The sequence below is a fragment of the Gracilinanus agilis genome, chromosome 6, assembly GCF_016433145.1.
Source record: "Gracilinanus agilis isolate LMUSP501 chromosome 6, AgileGrace, whole genome shotgun sequence".
Taxonomy (NCBI): Eukaryota; Metazoa; Chordata; class Mammalia; order Didelphimorphia; family Didelphidae; genus Gracilinanus; species Gracilinanus agilis.
The window spans coordinates 76,731,189-76,754,764 of record NC_058135.1 but is presented as its reverse complement, the minus strand read 5'-3'; the positions used below and the strand labels follow the sequence as shown (position 1 = coordinate 76,754,764).

The window sequence follows — 23,576 nt, the reverse complement described above, 5'->3', positions numbered from 1 at the left end:
AAAGGTAAGGGTTTTTAAAAGGAAAAAAAAAGAAATCTTGTCTTTCCAAGTAGCAACCATCTTGAAATACTTAACAGTTATAAAATACAAGTATTAAAAATGGCTCTTATGTCAGTGTTAATTTCCAGACAGCAGTTTAAATTTGTGATTTTTTTAAAGGTAAAAGTGAGTCATTTATTCTTCTTAAATAGTTTGTGATACAAAAACCAGGAAATGTTAGAAACTTTAACCATAAAGTATTTAAAATCATTTGGGGTAGATTATTCTTATAGGAATGTTAACTACTCATTGATTAAAGATAGGTCTTAGAGATCAACAGAGGTTACTATAATCAGTATATTAGACCTCTCATTTTATCTTCCAAAATGACTTAGAGATTTCTATTTGTGTTTTTTTATTTGTTAATGAAATGCAAGGTTTTTCACTAGGACTTATGAGAAATGCCCAAATAACCCCCTAAATGTGGGAGCAGGATGGGGTGGAGGAGAGGTACTTAATTCTATCCAGATAAAATGAGAATTATTTCTTATAATAATTCTGGCCTGTGTATCCGTTATGACATGTATGCCTCATTCATTTGCTTTCATGCTTAAAGAATCAGAAGATTCTATCAGAAGAGTAAATGAAATGTTGCTAGACCATCTAGTCCATCCTCTTGCCTTCATTCAGGACCATACGGCTTTCTTGTTTTAAAAGATGGTCAGATTTCATAATTCCTTTGCAGCTGAACACACCAAACAGTCAATAAATTCTCCCTTAGGTCTAGTGTAAGTCCCTCAATTTCCAACTCAAGCCAGTGTACCAAATTTAGCACCTCGTTGCATCATAAAAAATTCTGTAGGCATGCTCTGATGACCCAGGCTGGCTAATCTATGATGATCATCTCCTTGGCTCAGGGAAATTTCTAATAGTTCATTTTTAACCTCTTAGTCTCTGCCCTGAAGTCAGAAGCTGGGAAATCTCTTCAAACAACCGAAAATGCCTAAACTTCATCATTAATATTAGTGAGTGTGATTACCTGAAATTATATTAACCACTGTACATTCCAACACAAATTATCCAAAACCTAAAAACATCTTCAAATTAAAAAAAGGAGAGACTGTGTGGGAAAGAAAACTTCAAAAATAAACTTTGAATATTAAGACTCAGCCAGGGGCAGCTAGATGAATGAAGAGTGAGATCTAGGATCAGGAGGACTTCAACTTTGGTTCAAAAGTGGCCTCTGATACTTTCTAGCTGTGACCCTGGGCTGGTCACTTAATCCAAACTGCCTAACCTTTGCCCTTCTCTCTTAGAACACTAGGATAGATGGTGAGAGTTTTTTTAAAAGACTCAACTAAAGATGCAAAAAATATCAAAGATAATTAATTTTTAAAAATAAAGATAATGAACCATCCTTTAGCTTCTTGAGAGGTTTATCAAAAATAACAAGGCAGTGTTAATGTGTTTAAGTGCAACAAGATTAAACTTTAGAACAAGGGTTCCTATTTCTCTAACAGTTTAGTGAAGACCTCATTTGAGAATCATGTTTTAAAATGCACAAAATAAAATAGGATTAGAGAGGAAATCAATTGGAATATTGCTATCAAAATATTAAACGCCTACATACAAGTTTACAGAATCCAAGTTAAGAAACTCTACTTTATGGTGGTGCTATGACAAAGATAATCTCACCAGAGAATGCTTATATTGAATTTTGAAGTTAACTATCCTGCATCCTTGCCTTCCTGGCAAAACATTCCATCCCTCACCCCTACCCTGTGTACCCTGAATCCTGAATGCTCAGGTAAGTTTATAATTATGTTACATATTGAAACTATATTGGGAAACACTGGCTTCAGATGCATTTCTTCATGCAATCCACAGGAAAGGAGAAGAGTCTAATACATTTGACAAATTTGTAAATTGCTTTTAATTGACCCCCAATCTTTCTCTTCACCAGAGTAATGCCAATTCCTTTAGTCTTTCCACCTAGATCTCCTCCAGCTCATTGACATGTTCCTGTATTACACTACCATGGACATTTTTATTTATGACCATCCAGAGGAATAGGTTTATTTGTGATTCAACGCTCTTTGTTTCCTGGCAGCGTGGAGAGACTGCACTACATATGGCAGCCCGGGCTGGGCAGGTGGAAGTAGTCCGTTGCCTTCTAAGAAATGGTGCTCTTGTGGATGCCAGAGCCAGGGTAGGTATTTATGCTGCTTCCTCTGCCATCATGTACAGTTTTCTCCATTTTAAGGAAGAATGTTACACTCGACAATGAGAATAGTGCATCAGTTTCATGTTATAATATCCTCTATATCAATCAAACTTCAAATCTATATTAAGCACCTACAACATGCCAATCACTGTACTTATTGCTGGGGATACAATTACAAAAAGTGAACAACCTCTACTCTCAAGGAGCTTATGTTATAATAGGGAAGAAAACAAATCTGAATAAAAATATGTGCATATAAAGTGAATACATGAAAATACATCCATACATGTCTCTCCCCTCTCCCTTTACTCCCACACACAAAATAGAAGGTAGTTTGGGAGGGAAAACAATAGCAATAGAAGGAATTGGAAAAGGCTCCATATAGAGAAAGTGGTTTGTGGGCTGCTCCTGGGGGGAAGAGAGGACTCTATATTAAGCATAATTGAGGAGTGAGGGCATTCCAGACCTGGGGCTGACCAGTACAAAGGTCCAAAGATGGAAGATTGAGTGTCATGAAAACCAGAGAGAGACTTTTGTATTTCATTTTTCAAAGCATTTGTGCATCTATTGTGTCATTTATCTTTGTATTTTTTAATTAAAAATGGGCTTACTATACATCTGAATATACATATATTGATATCTATAGAACTATATCTATCTATCTATCTATCTATCTATCTTTGTCTGACTTGGATCTATCACTTACTACCATCATCTATTATCTTTCTGTGTCTATCGTCTGCTATTTATCATTCCATCTATCTATCTATCTATCTATCTATCTATCTATCTATCTATCTATCTATCTATCTGCTTTTATCCTTTTGGCCATTTGTTGTTTTACACATTTAGACTCCCATGTTCCTGAGAATATTGAAAGTATACTCTAGATTGGAGTCTATTAAATTACACCAACTGGCACTTGCTAGCTCTAAGTCTGTGGACAACTCCTAATCTGAGTTTTCTGTAAAATGGGGATATAATGGTCTATCTCAAAGGACTATTGCAAAGGAAATACTTTGTAAATTAACATTGGAACTTTGGTTGTTTTTTTTTTTTGCTATTGAAATGGGATCTATATTATTCCTGCTTTATTCTTTAAAAAAGATATCTCTAGGGGGGCAGCTGGGTAGCTCAGTGGATTGTGAGTCAGGCCTAGAGACCCGAGGTCCTAGGTTCAAAGCCAGGCTCAGACACTTCCCAGCTGTGTGACCCTGGGCAAGTCACTTGACCCCCATTGCCCACCCTTACCACTCTTCCACCTAGGAGCCAATACACAGAAGTAAAGGGTTTAAAAAAAGATATCTCTATTAGACACATATTATATTTATGTAATACATATATATGTACAACCAAATATCTTAGCACAGTGTAGGTACATAGAGAGCAAGTCTCTGACTCAAGCAGTCTTTGGTTCAGGTTTGCCTCTGGCACATGCTGATGGCAGTGGCTGAGTCTTTTAACTACTCACTTCAACCAGATGACTCTCTGAGAGGATAAATGGCAAAACAGTTTCAGATCTGCATTGACAAAGAGATCTTCTCACCAGGAGCTCTCTATTTCATTGAAATCTCAGGTCCACATCATGATCTTCCTCCCCAATATTCACAAATTCATGATCATTTCTTTGTTCTTTTCCTATTTTTTAGTGACTCCCTATATTTTCTTAGTGAATGACTTGCCAGACCCTGGACCATTTTTTAGCTTATTTCATGAGATATGATTTCTCTTTTTAATTTTCCTCATCCTTATTTTTGGATGAGTACTTGACCTGGAAAAAACAAATACTTTTTATTTTTTATTCCAAATGTTTTACTTTTTTCCCCAAATTTTACAAAGCCAAGTAAAATAAGCATTTCTGTATACAAAGAAAAAGAAGATTGTACACAAATGAAATCAGAGATCTCTTATATGTTTAGGTTATTTTTCTGCATGTAATAACCAAAATTTTAAGGTGGATTTATATTTAAATAAGTGAATACTGAAGTCTCTTTTGACTCAGGTAGGTTAACAGGGGAGTTGAGTTATATATATTAGAAGCAACTATGAGTGAAATAAAGAATTGATGGAAATAGGTATTTGAAAAAGTAAGGGAATATTAGCATGTCTACAATATCTGTTAAAGGTATATCAACTTATTACTATAGAAATGCCAAGTGATGGGGGCAGCTAGGTGCCTCAGTGGATTGAGTCAGGCTTAACGATAGGAGATCCTGAATTTAAATGTAGTCTAAGATACTTCCTAGTTGTGTGACCCTGGGCAAGTCACTTAACTCCCATTACCCAGCCCTTACTGTTCTCCTGCCTTGGAACCAATACACAGTATTGATTCTAAGATGGAAGGTAAGGTTTTTTTTTTTTTTTTTTTTTTTTTTTTTTTTTAATGCTTGGTGGTACAAGTAAAAGGAATGTGCAATTTGAAATTAGGAAGACCTGAGCTGAACTCCTGCCACACTCACTTAATGAATACGTGACCCTCAGCAAGTCACTTAACTTCTATCAGACTCAAATTCCTTATATGTAAAATGGTGATAATAATGGTATCTATCTCAAAGATTGTTATAAAGACAAGATGAGATAATGCATATAAAGTGCTTCTTGAACCATAAACTATTATATAAATGAATATTCATAGTTGAAGGGCAGTTAGGTTGGAGTATGTCATTAGGGAGTCCTTCTGGCTCTAACTTTTTGCTCGATTTGAGTTGTAGGAGGAACAGACTCCCTTGCACATTGCTTCTCGCCTGGGTAAGACAGAAATAGTCCAGCTGCTCCTACAACATATGGCTCACCCAGATGCAGCCACTAAAAATGGATACACACCCCTGCACATCTCGGCTAGGGAAGGCCAGGTCGATGTGGCATCGGTACTTCTGGAAGCAGGAGCAGCACACTCTTTAGCTACCAAGGTAAGGACACCTGACCCAGAGGCGGATGGATTCAGGCTCCAGAATTACAGATGTTTGGAGTATAGCCATGATGAGGATTTGTTTGGTTTGACTGAATATTTGCTGAAGTTTTTTTTTCTCTTTTTTCTTTTCATTGGTGGTGAGTGGTGTGAGAGAGAGAATTCATTTTTAAACATTAAAGAAATGAAGCTTAATTTCAATAAGATATTATGGTAAATGGTCAGAGTAGTTGTTACAATATGAAGAAATCAATTGTGTTAATAAGTTAAGGCTCTTCTCACTGCTCCAAAAAGACAGGCACACACTTTATCTAAAATTTACATCTCACCCTTCGAAGTTGCATGTTTAGGTTCTTTCTTTTCTTTTCTTTCATTTCTTTTAATTTTAATTTTAATTTTTTAATTTTTAATTTTTTAGGTTTTTTCTTTCTTTTAAAAAAATAAAATGAAGGTGCAAATGTCCCATTCCTCCTCCTCCCATTAGTGTTGGTGAAAAGCTTAATAATACATTTAGTAAAAAAAAATGCTTACACCCAACTATTATTTAAGGAGAAGATACTACATTTAATTCTACTTGAAATAACAACAGTATTATTTTTTTGCTTTGCTACATGTATCCATAACCTTAAATCCAATTGTCACAATCTTTCAGTAACATTCCTACTACTTTGAAATTATTTTGCATGTTGAGGGATTGAGCTCAGTTGTGAAAGAATAGAAAGGTGATACAGAAGCCCTATCTTCAGAGCATGTCATCACTGCTCAGATTCTGTCTTGGATGAATCCAGAAGTCTTGGCTCCTATGCACCAAAAAGACATGCTACACATTGTTTCAATAAAGTTGGTGATAAAACAAATTGCTATAAACTCTTTTCTAGAATGTTCTATTAATTTCTATTATGAGTTTTTAAATATGTTCTACTACCCACTCCCAATTACTGTAAATATAACCATTCCCCAATAAACTAAATTGTAGCCTCAGCAATTAAGGGTAATATTATTAGTTCTAGATATTCTATTTTACCAGCAGCCTTGTTGAAACAAGTTGAATTCTCAACTACCAGTTAACCATCCAGCCCAGTTCTATACACTTTCTCGGATCCTGACTATAATTTCTTTCTAGAAATTTGGTTCTATTTTCTCCCATTATCTGAATATTTACAGTATTCAAATCAAGATAGGTTATAGATATTTAGTAGTATATATTGCTTTTTAATACATGACAAATTCTAGAATAAAAATTCCTTAAATTCATGGTTTCAGGTTATATCAACCATTTGGTTCTCTACTTTGTGCATTTATAAGTTTGAAATTCTAACAATAATAAGAGCTAGTATTTGTATACAACTTTATAATCTGCAAAGTACTTTTGGATCATTGTCTTGATCAGAGTAGCTCAGGATTTCACAGCTGATCATCCTTATAATATTACTGTTATTGTGTGCAGTGTTGTCCTGGTTCTGCTCATTTCATTTTGTATCAGTTCATATAAATAATCCAGTTTTTTCTGACTGTTCTAATGGTCATTTCTTATAGTACAATAGTATTCCATCACAATTATATATCACAACTTGTACAGCCTCTCCATGATCGAGGGGCATCCCTTTAATTTGCAATTCTTTGCCACCACAAAAAGAGCTGCTATAATTTTTTTGTACAAATAGGTCTTTTCCCCCCCTTTCTTTGATCTCTTTGGGATACAAATCTAGTAGTGGTATTGCTGAGTAAAAGGAAATGCATAATTTTTTATCTCTTTGGGAATAGTGCCAGGTTGTTCTCTGGAATTGTTGGACCAGTTCACAACTCCACCAATAGTACATTAGTGTCCCAATTTTTTCACATCCTTTCCAGAATGTGTTATCTTCCTTTTCTGTCATGTTAGACAATCTGGTAGGTACAGAGTGGTCTCTTGGAGTTGTTTTAATTTGCATTTCTTAATCAGTAGTGATTTGGGACTTTTTTTCATATTATTGACTATTGATAGCTTTGATTTCTTTTTCTGAAAATTGCCTGTTTGTATCTTTTGGCCGTTTATCAACTGGGGAATAACTCTTATTTTTTTTTATAAAATTTCACTCAGTTTACTATGTATTTTAGAAATGAGGCTTTTTTCAGAGAAACTTGCTATAAATTTTATTTCTCCAGTTTCCTATTTTGCTTCTCATTTTAATTGCATTTGTTTTGTTTGTGCAAAAACCTTAAAATTTTATGAAACTCAAATTATCCATATTTCTTCCCATGATCATTGCTATCTTTTTTTAGTCATTAACTCTTCTATTATCCATATTTCTGACAGGTACATTTGCCCCCCCACCTTACCTATGTCCAAATCATTTATCCATTTTGACCTTATTTTAGTATACAATATAAGAGATTGGTCAATACTTTCTGCTAAACTTCTTTCCAATTATCCCAGTAATTTTTGTCAAATGGTGAGTTCTTACCTCTAAAGCTTGGATCTTTGGGCTTATCATACACTAGATTACTCTAGTGATTTACCACTATGTATTATGTATCTACTCTTTCCCTTGATCTACACTGTTATATTTCTTAGCCAGTTTTACTAGACTGTTTTCATGATTATCACTTTATAATGGAGTTTGAAATCTGATACTATAAGGTATATCTTCCTTCACATTTTTTTCATTAACTCCCTTGTTATTCTTGACCTTTTATTCTTCTAGAAATTTTTTCCCTAGCTCTATAAAATTATTTTTGTTGTACTTTGATTGGTAGGGTTGTTGGAATGTCTTGAGAGTAGTTTACTATAACTCCAAAATGATGTTTTCCAATTGTAGGGAGCTTTTGTTATCTCAGGCTATACATCTATCTACAAGCTCTTCACAGTGGGTGACTATTGATTAGAAACACTAAAATACAGCATGTGTGTATGCATAAACATCTGTTTAGTGAAAGCTATTATACTATTCAGCTGAAAATAAGCTTAAAAATCCTCTTAAGACATCAACATCTTAAACAAACTGTCCTTAATCATCTGTATTTGTACAAAAGTTGAATGCAGGAATTAGCTTGTGAATAGAGAACTGGTCTTCTGGGAAAGAGGAAAGCCAGTCAGCCAGGATCGGGGATACTGCTGATGCTCAATATTTTTGTTCTGCAGACCATTTGAGTAGTCATATCCTCAGCAAATATAGATCAACAACATGATAAATAATTAAACTTTTCCCTGCCGCTTGCCACTAAAAATACAAAGACTTGACTAGAGAAATCCCCAATGAAAAATTGTAAAGAAAGGGTAGACATAGAAGAGAAATGAAATCAGTCTAAGCAGCATGCACCCAAACCTTTTGGACTCATGAGCCAGGAAAAAGATAAGTATAATTTATTTCATCTTTATTAATTATGCCAATATAGATTGAATTCAAATCCTTCCTTGGTTACTTACTAACTGTGGCAAGATATGGCATTATACTCCATCTTTTAATATATTATTCTCAGGAAGGATCTGCTAATCCTGAGCAAGTCAGTTATTCTCAGCCTCAGTTTTTTCCTTTGTAAAATAGAGATAATATTATCAACTATCTCTCAGTGTTTTTGTGAGGGCCAAAAATGAAACGACATACATAAACTGATTTGCATACCATAAGGTACGATAAAATGCCAGATATTGATTGTCCTTACTTATAACCTATGCCTTGTGCAGAATCGACATTTAATCCTTGTCAAATTCTGACATTAATATTCTGTTTGTTAGCATGTAAACATCAAAAGTAAAAAATTAGTTTTCCAGATTTACCCCTAAACATGCAGTCTTCTTTCAGGTACAACTTTATCTTGATCTTTGAATGTCAAACTTCATTACTTTTATTAGCTCTCATTAATTGATAATGGAAATAACATTTACTCATCTTTTCCGAAATATACTTCACATTCATCATTTGGGTCATTTTAAAAAAAAAATGACTTGTTTAGAAGTCGCTGAATTAACGGTTCCATTCCTTTCCCCATCCCCTCCCCATTCTTTTTTCACATTTTCAGAAGGGATTTACTCCACTGCATGTAGCTGCAAAATATGGGAGCTTGGATGTGGCAAAATTGCTCTTTCAGCGTCGCGCTTCCCCAGATTCTGCTGGCAAGGTAAAGATGTTTGGCATGGGATATGTTGGAAGAATGAAAAGTCTAAATGTGCTATGATTATCTTGTGACTAAAGGTCATTTACAATCTAAACAAGCAGGTGATTAAATTATGGAAAAAACATTATAATGAAGGATCATTTCTGTCTCTCCACACTGAGATGGCTAGAGGAGCCAATTTATGATATTTGTTCACACAGCAACGTCTCCATATGTGCATTCACTTTCACAGCTCTAAGCAGTGTTAGGGACTTTTTTATTTATTTTACCCTTCAAGTTATTTTTAAAAGCAACAAACAAATTTAAAAAAAAATTTTTAGAAGAACAACTGACAGTGGAAAGGTAGCTTTTATTTTTCTAATGCTGCAAGGTAACCGAAACCTTGGTGGTTCCAGCTTCACTTTTTTCTTCTTTGGTTTATGATTAAAAATGACATCTGTTGGTTTCTTCTGTGGCTTTTAAGCAAGGTACAGTGTGCTTCATTATGGCTACATTTTAGTTTCAAATGAAGTTTCTAATACAAAAATAATTCTGTATTTGTTCATTGTCTTTCTCTTGAGTTCACTGTGTTCTGTGTTTAATCTATTAACATGGACTTAATCGGTATCAGTTTTTTTTCTTTTTTAATGATTCCTGGCAGCTTCAGTGCAGCTAACAACAATTTATTAATGCTCAAACATAAACACACCCTTTACAGAACGGCCTCACCCCACTCCATGTTGCTGCTCATTATGACAACCAGAAGGTGGCGCTGCTGTTACTGGAGAAAGGTGCATCTCCTCATGCCACTGCCAAGGTGAGATGTCTACTGTGGCTCCCCAAGCCCTAACAGTGCTGATGGGTCCACGTGGTATGTAGGTCACATAAAGTGGTCGGGAGACATTGGGTTGAATAGCGATCAGAAAGAATGGGCATTTTAGGGATGCACAATACAGTGAAACCACGTAGGTCCAGTAATGAATGTTCGAAGGCATTCTTTTATCCCCTGTTCTTGTGGTGGTGGTTTGAATTTTTTTTTCTTCGGGTCTTAACTTTTAGTAATATAAAGTAGCAAAGGTATCTAGAAATATTTTAAAATGCATGCCTTTAAATAAAAACATAAAATAAAATGCACACCTTCTTTTACCCCAACTTAAAGAGATTGAATGATCACAATTCAATTTGATTTAACATCTTTGATTTCTGGCCACTGTATTAGGAGTTAGAGCTACAAAGCCAAAAATGAATCTCTGCCTTCAAGAGCTTTGTGTTCTACTGGAGATCATAACTTTCATTTTGAGAATTTATATATAAGAAATGCAACAATGATTTTTTTTTAACTTGGAAACTGAAACTAATGTAAAAATCATAGTGCCTTTTACCCTCTAGCCACCCAAGGGCTCAAATTTACTTGTTAGTTGTGTGGCCCCACGTGAACCCTTAAAAATATGTGATTTTTTCAATTTGGAAAAGAATTAAGTTCCCAAACAGAGCAAAATTCTTCTCTACATCCATGGTACAAGCTACTAAAATCAAGATTTAGTTAAGCCTTAAGACGGTGATTGTCCCACAACATGGGATTGTTCCTTATTTAAAAGGGAAGGGAAAAGCTTAGAGTAAGTTACTTGCCTCTAATAAATTTAGGCTTGTCTCAAAATGTTAATTTTAAACTCTAAACCACCTTCTGTCTATACTTGTCTCTTAATGTTTTCATCTGCTCCTACGGCTCCAACTCTCACCATTAAGCAAATACCTTTCAAAGCTATGTCTTGAGGGCTGACCTCTTTTCTGACGTTTAGACCTATATTTTAAACTCCCGAAAGGACATTTCCAGTGGCACGCATTTCTCTTTCTACTCCAAAAGCTCCTTTTCTTCCCTATATTCCTATTTCTATTAATAACAGTACTTTTCTCCCATTGATAGGTGCTAGAAACTTTGGAGCCATCCTTGATTCATCCTGTCCTGTGCCCTTCTCCTCCCCAGACCCATACTTAATCATCAAGTCTTGGCAATTTTTGCATATATTAATCTCTCTGAACTTTGGTTTCTTCCTCATTCATAAAATGAGTAAATCAGAATAACGGGTCCCTACAGTTTCTTCCAAGTTTCATATGCTATAATTTGAATGTATTGAGGAAAATATAACAGAATATTAGTTAACATTTACTAAAGACAGAAACATCACAAAACAAAGTCCAAATACATCTCTGAACATTAATTTTTATTCAACATTGGAAATCTCTTCTTTCTCTACACAAGTTACTTTGGAAATTCATTTCTTGTCAAAAATACTTCTGATATTTTTAATTTTTTTCCTTTTGAATTTTAACTTAATCGATAAACATTTATTAAGTTTTATTCTATGCCAGCAACTATGCTAAGTGTTGGAGATAGAAAAAGAGGCAAAAGACAGGAACTTATAATCTAATGGGGGAAGATATCTACAAAGCAAGATATAATAGTCAGACTGTATAAGAAATAACAAAAGGAAGGCAAGTAGAATCAAGAGTAGTTACAAAAGCCTTCCTATAAAATACAAGAGTTAAGTTTGTCCTCTCATCTATGTTCATTATTTTTCATTCTTATTGACTGAAATAAATGTATAGCATGTTCATTTCTATACAATATTGTATGTTTTGATGGTAGGGACTGTCTTCCTTGATTATTTTGAGTTATGGAAAATGGATCCCAGAATTACAGAAATCTCTTGGTTGGAAAAGACCTTACATCCATCTAGTCCAGGGGTTGGCAACCTTTTTGGCCGTGAGAGCCATAAACACCACATTTTATAAAATGTAATTTCATGAGAGCCGTACAGTGCTCACAGTGCGGCTCCTGTGACAGAGCCTGGAAAAAAATTGACTTTATGGCTCCTGCAGAAAGAGCCATATCTGGCCCTCAAAAGAGCCAGATATGACTTGAGAGCCATACGTTGCCGACCCCTGATCTAGGACATCCTGTAGGTCAGTGGTTCCCAAACTTTTTTGGCCTACCACCCCCTTTCCATAAAAAATATTACTTAGCCCCTTGGAAATTAATTTTTTTTAATTTTAATAGCAATTAATAGGAAAGATAAATGCACCTGTGGCCATCACCGCACCACTGGATCACTGCAGCACCCACAGGGGGCAGTGGCAACCACTTTTGGAATCACTGCTGTAGGTGGATAAGACCCCCTTCTACAATAACATCACCATCAAATTATTATCTAACCACTCTTTGAACATCTTAGGGAAGGAGGATCCTACTATCTCCCAGGCTACTCATTGTACTTTAGGAAACTATGATTGTTAGAATGTTTTTCCTTACTGAAAGTTAGTATCTCCTTCTCTGTGCTTTTCACCTTTTGTTCCTAGATTTATTCCTCCTTCCCTGGGAAGGTTAAACAGAAAATAAGTCTTTTCTTTAACACCGATATTATTCTGTCCCTAAATCTTCTCCATTTCAAATGTTCCTTCCAAAAGCTCTCATGTGGAAAGGTTTCAGGATCTCTTACAGTAGATACCTTCCTCTGGACATCCTTCAGTTTGTCAATGTCTTTTTTAAAGATAAAGACAGAAAAAACAAGTCCTTAGTTATTTTTTTAAATCCTTACCTTCTGTCTTTGAGTCAATACTATGTATTGGCTCCAAGGCAGAAGAGTGGTAAGGGAGTCAAGTGACTTGCCCAGGGTCACACAGCTAGGAAGTGTCTGAGGCCAGATTTGAACCTAGGACCTTCTATCTCTAGGTCTGGCTCTCATTCCACTGAGCCACCCAGCTGGCCCCTCCTTAGTTATTTTTAAAGTAAAATCTCCTTTCCTCCACTCCCACTCCTACCTGTGCACTTGGCAGCTGGTAGCATAGGTTTATGTTTTATCTATTAGTACTTTCCTCCCTTTTCTACCCCTCTAAATGGAAGTCATCCTGGTATCACATTCAGTCCCAGTCTTGCATATTTCACTTCAGATTATTTTCATTGCCTCTGATACATGCTAAGCAACACAAGATAATTCAGGATTTGGATTGAATTATTTTTTAATATGAGTTCTACCAACTCACCTAATCCATAGCTTAGATCAGTGATTCCCAAAGTGGGTGCTACCACCTCCTGGTGGGTGCTGCAGCGATCCAGGGGCGCAAATGGCCACAGGTGCATTTATCTTTCCTATTAATTGCTATTAAAATTTCTTAAAAATTAATTTCCAGGGGGCTAAGTAATATTTTTTTCTGGAAAGGAGGCGGTAGGCCAAAAAAGTTTGGGAACCACTGGCTTAGATGTTCTCAGTGTCTTTACCTATCTTCTCTATTTTCTTTCCTACAGAAAGAAACAGTAGACCTCTTTCCTTTCTTTCTTTTATTTCCTATCTTAGAATCAATACTATGTGTTGGTTCCAAGGCAGAAGAGTGGTAAGGGCTAGGCAGTTGGGGTTAAGTAACTTGCCCCAGGTCACACAGCTGGAAAGGGCCTTATTTGAATCCAGAACCTCCCATCTCTGGGCCTGGTTCTCAATCCACTAAGCCAGCTAGCTGCCCCCACCTCTTCCATTTCAAAGCTAAAGGTGTTGCCTCCTTCCAAACAGGATAATTAAAGAAATCTGTGCTCTGTGATTTCACTTCATCCTTGCTACGGATTCTTGTTTCATCACTCTTTCCCTTTCTCTCAAGCATCTTTTACAAGGGAATTCCATCTCTTCAATGACCTATTTCATTCTTACTTCAGATTTACTCAGATATTCCCTACAATCAAGAAAAATCTTCCCTTTACCACTGTTTTTTCTCTCTCCTTTTTTTCAGTCATCTCCCATCTAAAAAATACTATGTATATTTGTATCCACAGGCAGCTAGGTGGTGCATTCACTAAGTTACCAGACCTGGAATCAGGAAAACTTATCTACCTGAGTTTAAATCTCCCCTGAGAAATTTCCTAGCTATGTGACCCTGGGCAAGTCACTTAACCCTGTTTGCCTCGGTTTCCTCATCTGCAAAATGAGCTGGAGAAGGACATGGCAATCTGTTGTAGTATCTTTGCCAAGAAAACCCCAAATAGTGTCATGAAGAGTCACAGCTGAAATAATTGAACAACAAAAACACTTGTATCCACTTCCTCATTTTCTACTGCCTCTTTAACATCTTTCAATATGGTATCCATGCCTTCTATTCAACTGAAAGAACTCTATTGAAGGTTACTTGTGACCTCTTGATTGCCAAAATTAATGATATTTTCTCAGTTATAATAGAATTCTTTTTAACATTTGATAGCGTTGGCGTTCCTTCCTCAGCATCATTTTTTCCTTTGAGCCAGGAGGACCGAGGTTTGTGATACAACTGATACATGCTGACTAGGTGAGCATGGGCTAATCATTCTCAACATGTTAGACAATTATGTGACTTAAATTTGCCAACTTTTATTGGTAGGAAAAAATATCTATGACTGGTAATTCCCTGTACCAGTGAAATCACAAGATTAGGCCCTATCCTTTATCATTTCTTCTCTCTATGAATGCCTTCTTGTTTTTCTTTCATTGACTTTCCCCCCAATCATTAATCCCAATATGGGCATTAATTTAAACCCTCATTCTGTTTCTACATTCCTTTGGTGATCTCATCTAGCCCCATGTTGTCAACTGTCTCCTATAAGCAGATGACTTCCATTTTCTTCTCCAAGCCATAATGCTAACTTTGACCATTTTACTGTATCCCATACCTGAATTTGCCACTTTATGATTACAGTCTATTGTGGTTTCTCAGAGCTGATAGTTACTGTAGAGTTTAAAACCCAGTATGTGCTTTTTTCATTAAATAACACTGTCACTCACTTTATATTTTGCATTATAGTAACAGACCTATATACTTACATACATGCTTTTTTTCTTATTTCTTCATTAGATTATGTTTTATAGACATTAAGGTTCTTGGAGCAAGGAGTTTCTTTGTCATTTTTTAGGATCTTAAATGGCATACTTCCAATAAATATTTATTAGATAAATGAATGTATCAGTGATCATTTTACACTAATTACCTACTATCTTTTAAATCACTATTTTCCCCAATCTGACCATTTCTATCGAGTTAATACTTATCTAATTTAATGGATTTATAATCTCATTGATGAAGGTAATCTTTCCAGGGGTAGAGATCACAACCCATCCACTCTTCTCTTGTCCTTTGGAATTCTTTTGTATTTGTTCTTCAATCCTTTTTCAGCTATGTCCCACTCTTCGTGACCCCATTGGAGATTTTATTGGCAAAGAAATTGGGGCAATTTCCCAATTTTTTCCTCCAGCTCATTTCATAGATGAGGAAACTTAGGCAAACAGGGTTAAATGACTTGCCCAGAGTCACACAGCTAATATGTCTAAGGCCATTTTAACTAGACTCAAGACCCAGCACTCACTCCACTGCACTAGGTAGCTGCCTGATTTTCTTCTAGGTTCTTCTATAAATTTTCCACAAAAGGTCCACCCACTTGATAAGGGCCTTTCTAGGCATGTGACACAATGCAGCCAAGCTGTCCATCTTTTCATCCCTTATTTTCAACTCAATAGATCAAATTTTTGTGGCCCTGTATATGTTCTTTGATGAGCTCTCTTACTCTGCTTTTTCCTTGTGGTCCATGATACAACCCATTGATGCCAATTATGCTTCTCTCCATTGCATTTTGTGTTCCCCACAGTTCTGAATCTTTGAAGATTACAGTGCTCCATGGTTTTTAGCTATACAGCATCAGTAGAATAATACCACAATGTTAACATTTTAAGATTTCATTCAGGGAATGCCTTGGCATTAATGAAATACTACACAGTCTCCCAAATGAAATCCAGTGTATCCTCTGCATTACTGTTCAATTCTCAACTCAATTCACTATCCATTTGGAGTATCTTTCTGAGATATGTATATGAATGAGCCAGACCTATAGGCCTACCATAAAGCTACATTTTCTATACTCTCTAGATTCTCTTCATTTTTATCATATGGAAAGATAGGCCAAGCTCTTTTGAGTGATTTATGGATCTCATTTAGGAAATTCTTCAGTGTGCCAGGGATCAATATAATCAGCACAATCATCAATTAGGTAAATAGTTAAAAAGATCAATAAATAATTCTCAGGGAAAAATTATGTGAAAAACAGCAACTAACTAGTTCCAGTAGGGGATGGTCATTAAAGACAACGTGTTATATTGCTCAAAGAATTAAGATATATTAAAGTTGGAAGGGATTTAGAAGCAGTCCAATGATATTTAATAACAGGAATTATAATAATAGCTCACTTTTATAGCATCTTAAGATTCATAAGTATACATTATTATCTCTTCTTATCCTCACAACATCTGTTTGAGGTAGGAGTTCTTATGATCTCATTTTAAAGATGAGTAAACTGAGGCAGAGAGATGTTAAATAAATTGCATGTTAAATGGAGTCATACAGCTAGTGTCAGAAATAAGATTTGAGCTCATCTCTGCCTCATGGCAAGCCCAGTCCTTCATCCACTAGACTTTCTAACTACATAGGAATAATCCCCTTTAATAATGTCCCCGGTTAGTAGTTAGTTCCTCATTGCTTTAGTTTAGACTGTTCAGTTTTCACTAAAATTGTTAAGAAATTTCCCTCTGTAATATTGAGCTACAATTTGCCTTTTCTTGTAACTTCTCACCATTGTTCTAAACCATTCCTTCCAGAGGGACTGCCATAATGTCTGTTCTTCATATGCTTGAAGTTATCTATTATATAATGCAAAGTTTTCTTTTGTTTGAATTAAACATTCCCATTTCATTCAACAAAATTCCCTATGGTAGGGTATCCAGGCTTTTTACCTACTAATCTCTTCTCCTCTGCACCCACTCTAGTAATTGTGCTCCCTTAAATATGGTATATCCAAAGGGGCAGCTGGGTAGCTCAATGGATTGAGAGCTAGGCCTAGAGACGGGAAGTCCTAGGTTCAAATCCGGCCTCAGACACTTCCCAGCTGTGTGACCCTGGGCAAGTCACTTGACCCCCATTGCCTACCCTTACCAATTCTTCCACCTATAAGTCAATACACAGAAGTTAAGGGTTTAAAATTTTTAAAAAATATATATGGTATATCCAAAATTGAAAATGATGCTCTAGTGTCATTTTTTACAATGGCAGAATACAATGGAATTATCACCTTCCTCATCCTGTTCATACTTCATTTTTTAAACAGCCTAAACTAAAGCTTTAGATTTTCTGACTGCTCTACATATCACAATATTGCCCCATTTTCATTTTGCAAATTATTAACACTCTCAGATCAACAATCCAATGGAATTCTTATCTTGTCAGATCTCTCTGTACTTAAATATTTGATTTTTGAAGTCCTTTACATTATTCCTCTTAAATTTTACCTGATCACTCAGTCCTTCATACCAGTTCATCAAAATCTTTTAGAATTCTCCCTCTCTCATTCAGTGCGTTAGTTTTCCTTCCAGGCTTTACAACTTCTACAGATCTGCTAATCCTGTTGCCCATGCTTCATTCAAATAATTTATGACATTATTAAGCAACAGAAAGCCAAAGATAGATCTTAAGAACACCCCACTAGAGTAGAGACTCCTTTGCAGAATTTAATCACTCCATGCTTCAGAACACACAGTGAACAAGCAGCTTACCAGTAAGGAGTAGGTCACAGCAACTTTGGAAAGTGATGAATCACTATTCTTTTAGTCCAATCATTCAACTAGCTCCAAATCTCCATGACAATTCTAAAATAACCTAAAAGACTCTTTCATTTGTTTTCATGTGATAAAAAAAATCTATTTATTTCACATGTTGGTACAAAAAAGTTATGTAACTATAGGTGTTGGGGCATTGAAATCTTAATTAACGTCTATGGAACTTCCTCTAATTTTTCTATTTGATAATTATAAAAAAGAAACATATTTAATGTAACTAGTCAATTATAAAACCATTAACATTGATTACTACTTTCTTTTCTAAGCATTACTAAATTTTAAAAAACGGATTGACTATGTCACTCTTTTTGCTTGTGTGATATAGTCTTGATTTTATGGTTCATATGTACATATACATATCTACACACATATATATGTTACTGTCTCCTTAACAAAAAACAAACCTGAAAGTTTTAAATGAACACAAGCTTAATTTAATCTAAATATGTTATATGACTTCTAAAGTAAAGTACTTTTATACCATACTAGATTATACAAGAGAAATTATAATAGAAAGACCATTGCGGCCATCAGGTTTGAATATAGCTTGTCACTAATTAATTATATGAATTTGAACATGTAACTTACCAGTTCAAACTTCTGTTTACTCATGTAATATTTGTATTACGCAAAAAGTTGGAATTTTTGTGAGGAAAATGTTTTGTATTTGTCAAGTACTCTAGAAATGTGAGCTATTATTAATATAAGAATAGTGTCTGGATGATGAAAAGTAAGAATCTGGCTGTTCTTTATACTGATCAGACCATTTCTAGATTATTTGTTAATTCTACTCAACATGTTGTAAGATAATAGAGATCAGAACATTGAGGGAAAAGGGGGTGGGGCTGTCATAAAAGGAACTATTGGGGAAACTGGATTTTATTTAGCATGGAAAAGGGAAGACTAAAAGTATGCACAATTAAAGTATTTAAAGATTAAAAGGGCTAACAAGTGGACAAGAGAACTGGCTTTATTTATGTAGCTTCAGAGGAAAAAGCTATTACTGATGAGTAAAAATTATGAGGAGGCAGATTCTAACTCAACAAAGGAGTTTATTTCTGACAATTGCCAAAAAGTGAAATGAATCTTCCAATAAGTAGTGATATCCCTATTATAGGAAAGAGTCCATAAGAAGCCTGCTTGGTCATCTTTTAGGAAGGCTATAGAAAGAACTTCTCCTTTGGATGATTGATTGGATTCAATGGTTTATAAGGTCTTTTCCACTTCTGAATTATATTAATGCAGAAGACATGCTATGTTAGATTTAGAATGAAAAGATTCAAACTTAAAACTGTAACTTGCCATCTTGTATGATGTTGGGCAAGCTATATAACCTCCTCTATATGAAAGGGAAAGATTGAATTAGAGACTTCTGAAGTCCTACACGGTTCAAGCTCTGTGATCCTCACAACCTTCAGATTAAGCATATTTATAGAAAGGTTAACTATATGCTGTTGTCATCTTCCTTCCCCTTTAGAATGGATATACTCCACTGCATATTGCTGCTAAGAAGAATCAGATGCAAATAGCTACCACATTATTGAACTATGGAGCAGAGACCAATATTGTGACTAAGCAAGGGGTCACCCCACTTCATCTGGCTTCCCAGGAAGGCCATACTGACATGGTAACTCTGCTCCTGGATAAAGGATCCAACATCCACATGTCAACAAAGGTAATTTGTTCTTGCCATTTGTTTAAGAAAAAGAAAAGAGCCCTCCAGTGAAAGTATAATTAAAGCAGCTAGATGGTGTTAGAGCAATGGGCTTGAAATCAGGAGGACTCCTCTTCATTAGTTCAAACCCAGCCTCAGACACTTACTAGCCAAATGACCCTGGGCCAGTCACTTAATACTGGCTGCCTCAGTTCCTCATGTATTAAATTAGCTGAAAAAGGAAATGGCAAACCACTTCTATATCTTTGCTGAAATAAAACCATAAAATGAGGTCCCAAAGAGTTGGGCATGACTGAAACAACACAAAAAAACAAGGATATTTATTACATATTTACACATATGATACATATAAACACATGTACATGATTGTATTTATATCTTCTGTATGTGTATATGTTATCTATTTTTCTTACATTGTGCAAATTAGATTGTATCTGAATTTAGATTTTTGTTTTCTGCTATAGATTTCCACTTTGCAAAGATCAAGTGTTTTCTGGATAAAAGTATCTAGTGTCCTTTTGCCTTCCTTATTGTTATGATTTTAACTCAGTTAAACTTTTACTTGAAATTGGAATCATCTAAATATCTTTTCCTTTATCATTTTTTTGGTTTGGGTTACTAATAGCTTATTTAAAATCTGCCTACTCTTTTCATTTCTAATTTAAATGCCACCACCTCCATGGAACCCCAACAGATTATCCTCAGTCTGTAAAGAACATCTTTCTCAGGAGTTGCATTATTCTTTGATTTTTAATATTCTTATGCATTTATTATGCATATTATTATTATTCGATAATGTAGCAAGATAGGTTGATATTTTATCTTCCTATCAGATTGTGGGCCCACTGAGGATATGGAGAATATTTTAGCTTCACTTTTTATCTATAATGTTCTATGTATTTAAAGCACTTAATAAATATTTGTCACTGTATTATAGATAGTTGCATACTTGTCATATTACTATGTTAAATTAGATGTTAGAGATCAGAACATTGAGGGAAAAGGGGGTGGGGCTGTCATAAAAGGTAGTAGATTATTAATTATTCAAGGATAGCGAACATGCCTTATTCATCTTTCTTTCTTCCATGGTTGCCAGCTCAATGTTTTGCTTGTAGTAGGATCTCAAAAATGTTTGTTCACTTAATGAACGGTTGAATTTGGGGGTAAAAAATAGAATACTAGACATTTCATGATAAGATTTCTGATCATGGTAATTTTTTAAAGTGGAAAAAACAACTCTGAGATCAGTTGTCTATTTCTTCTAATCAGCTATACCTCTCTTTTGTGTGTATCATTCCCTGAGACAAAGTATGATCAGTCGGTCAGCATATATTTTCTAGGATTTTTGAGGTACATCTCATTGAATTTGGCAGTTAACAAATACATACATATAATTATAATTGAGGAGTAGCTCGATAGCACAGCAGATAGAGTGTGTGAAGTCAGGAGGATCTGCATTCTGATATGACCTCAGACACTTCCTAGCTGTGTGACCTTAGTCAAGCCACTTAACTCCATTTTCCTAGCCCTTGCCACTCTTCTGTCTTAGAACCGATACTAAGATAGCAGATAAGAGGATAAGAGTTTACTTAGATATAGACATATGAGTTTCTGTACCCCAGCCAAGGTGTGGGTAAGTTAAAGCTAATTAAAATGTTTAATCATATATGGATATTTATACAACAAAGACAAATTTAAAAGAGTTTTATTTCCTTTTGGCATCATCATAAATTAATGGTAAAAGTACTTTGAATAAAATGCATAATAAAATAACAGAATATTAACTCCCTTTCTTTGGGGGAAGAATATTTTTTAACTAAATCAGTGAAAATCTCTAACTTTACAAATGAGAAATCATCAAAAGCAAGTGCCATCTTTCGAGGCTCTCTTTGTATCTCTTCTTTATCAAGTCATTATATTAAGAGACCTATGAAATCAAATCAGTTCCAGAAACTTACCAGTTCAGCTCAGACAATCAATTGTTATTTGGCAGGGGTGGGGGGGTTAGGAAGACTTTTATAATTTTCTCTTTTCTGCTGCATTAGGAACAGCTGGATCTGTTTCAGCCAATAAAAGTCTAATTGATATAATAAATAACAAACAACTTTCAGCCTGGTATTGTTTTCAAAGATAAAAAGTTTAAAGAATTCATTATGAAAAGAGAGCAGAATATAAAGTCACTTGTCAGAAATTCTATTAAAATGGCCATTTTCTTAGATACTAGATGATGAATTGCTGCATCATTTCAAGGACCCATTTTTTCATCTGTGCAGTTATTCCTCCAGGCAATTAGGTGGCAAAGTATACAGAGTACTGAGCCTGGAATTGGAAAGACCCAAGTTCAAATTTGACCTCAGGTACTTACTGGCTATGTGACTGAAAGCAAATTGTCTAAGCTTCAGTTTTCTCAACTGTAAAATGATGATAATAATTGCATCTATCTCCCAGGGTCATTATGAGGAGACATTTTTAAAGAACATTAAAAAAACACATTTTTAAAGAACTTAGAACAGTATCTGGCATTGAGTAGGTGCTTAATAAAAGCCTGTTTCCTTCCACAAATAAGTATAATTAACCCCTTTGGTGATGTGGTCCTTATTGGTCAAACATGCTGTGTAGGGCCATAGCATGTACTGAATTGATGAAAGCAATCCAAACCATATTAAAACGAAATTGAGTAGTATTTAACAAAATAAAAATTTTTAAATGCCATGAAACATAGAGAACATCACATTTTAAAACTGAATCAGTATGCAGCCCATAGGGATCCTTTGGTACAGATGACTGGTCTCCATTTCTATTTGTCTTGGACATCACTGACTTAGAAAGTCTTGTCCATTACATTTCAAGTTATCACGTGTGTGTATTGTTTTAAACTAATTTCCTTCCATTATGTTTAATTATTGATGTTGAAATGCAATTTTATTGATGAAAACACTCATGATTGCTATAGTTCTAAAAAATGTAAGCCAGGTTTTGTGTATTAATTATTTAGGTGAATAAATAGATGAAGTGAGAGATCCAGATGGATTTAGGATGAGGACCGTTTGGTGGCATCATTAACAGAGCTATTTTAAAGCTTCCCCATGATAACATAGATGGCATAGACAGAAAATGCTTAATATTTGTCAGAGGTGTTGCTTTTTGCTAATCAAACATTCAACCTGAGAGGAGAAACAGCTTATGAGATTTTCAAGCATAGAACTTTAGGGGGAGGAATTTATAACAGTTTCAAAGTTTGTTCTCTAAGGCATTAAGTTCAAGAAAACAAATCCCCTCTTGTTTAATATTTCTTATTTTCTCTCGTTCTCCAGAGTGGACTGACATCCTTGCATCTTGCCGCTCAGGAAGATAAAGTGAATGTCGCTGAAATCCTTACTAAGCATGGCGCCAACAAGGATGCTCAAACTAAGGTAAAATCAAAGATGGTAAAGGGACATGTTGCAGGATCCTATTTGGGGATTGGAGAAATAGACAACTTGTACATAACTTAGTTTCTTCTGCAATAACGGATGATAGTCATCCTCTTTTATTTCTGACACATGCTCTAGAAAACTTTGAATGTGTAGTCTTGGCAAAAGTTCAGAGTACTTATACTAAATTTTTTTCCTTTGATTATTATAGCTTGGTTACACTCCTTTAATTGTGGCCTGCCACTATGGAAATGTAAAAATGGTCAACTTTCTTCTGAAGCAAGGAGCAAATGTCAATGCAAAAACCAAGGTAAAATTTTTGGAAAGGGCCCTTTTTTGACTATTGGGGGATAAATGGTTCAATCACATGGTGCTTACCTCTTCACTACTTCTGGACAATTTGAAGGGATTTCAGTTTTTGGTTTCTCTCTTTCTCTCTCCCTCCCTCCCTCCCTCCCTCCCTTCCTTCCTTCATTCTTCCTTCCTCCCTTTCTTCCTTTCTTCCTGTCCTCTCCTGTCCTCTCCTGTCCTCTCCTGTCCTCTCCTGTCCTCTCCTGTCCTGTCCTGTCCTGTCCTGTCCTGTCCTGTCCTGTCCTGTCCTCTCCTCTCCTCTCCTCTCCTCTCCTCTCCT

General features: G+C 35.3%; 1 protein-coding gene across 2 annotated transcripts in view; it reads left to right on the top strand.

The window, feature by feature from the left end:
• ANK2 (ankyrin 2) overlaps window positions 1-23,576 on the top strand; it is a 308,584-nt gene that overhangs the window by 157,747 nt on the left and 127,261 nt on the right. For both annotated transcript variants that reach the window (XM_044681396.1, XM_044681395.1), the window contains 7 exons: window positions 2,090-2,188; window positions 4,915-5,112; window positions 9,111-9,209; window positions 9,904-10,002; window positions 19,335-19,532; window positions 22,847-22,945; window positions 23,157-23,255. In XM_044681396.1, the coding sequence (XP_044537331.1) occupies window positions 2,090-2,188; window positions 4,915-5,112; window positions 9,111-9,209; window positions 9,904-10,002; window positions 19,335-19,532; window positions 22,847-22,945; window positions 23,157-23,255 (891 nt within the window). The remainder of the gene's footprint in view (window positions 1-2,089; window positions 2,189-4,914; window positions 5,113-9,110; window positions 9,210-9,903; window positions 10,003-19,334; window positions 19,533-22,846; window positions 22,946-23,156; window positions 23,256-23,576) is intronic.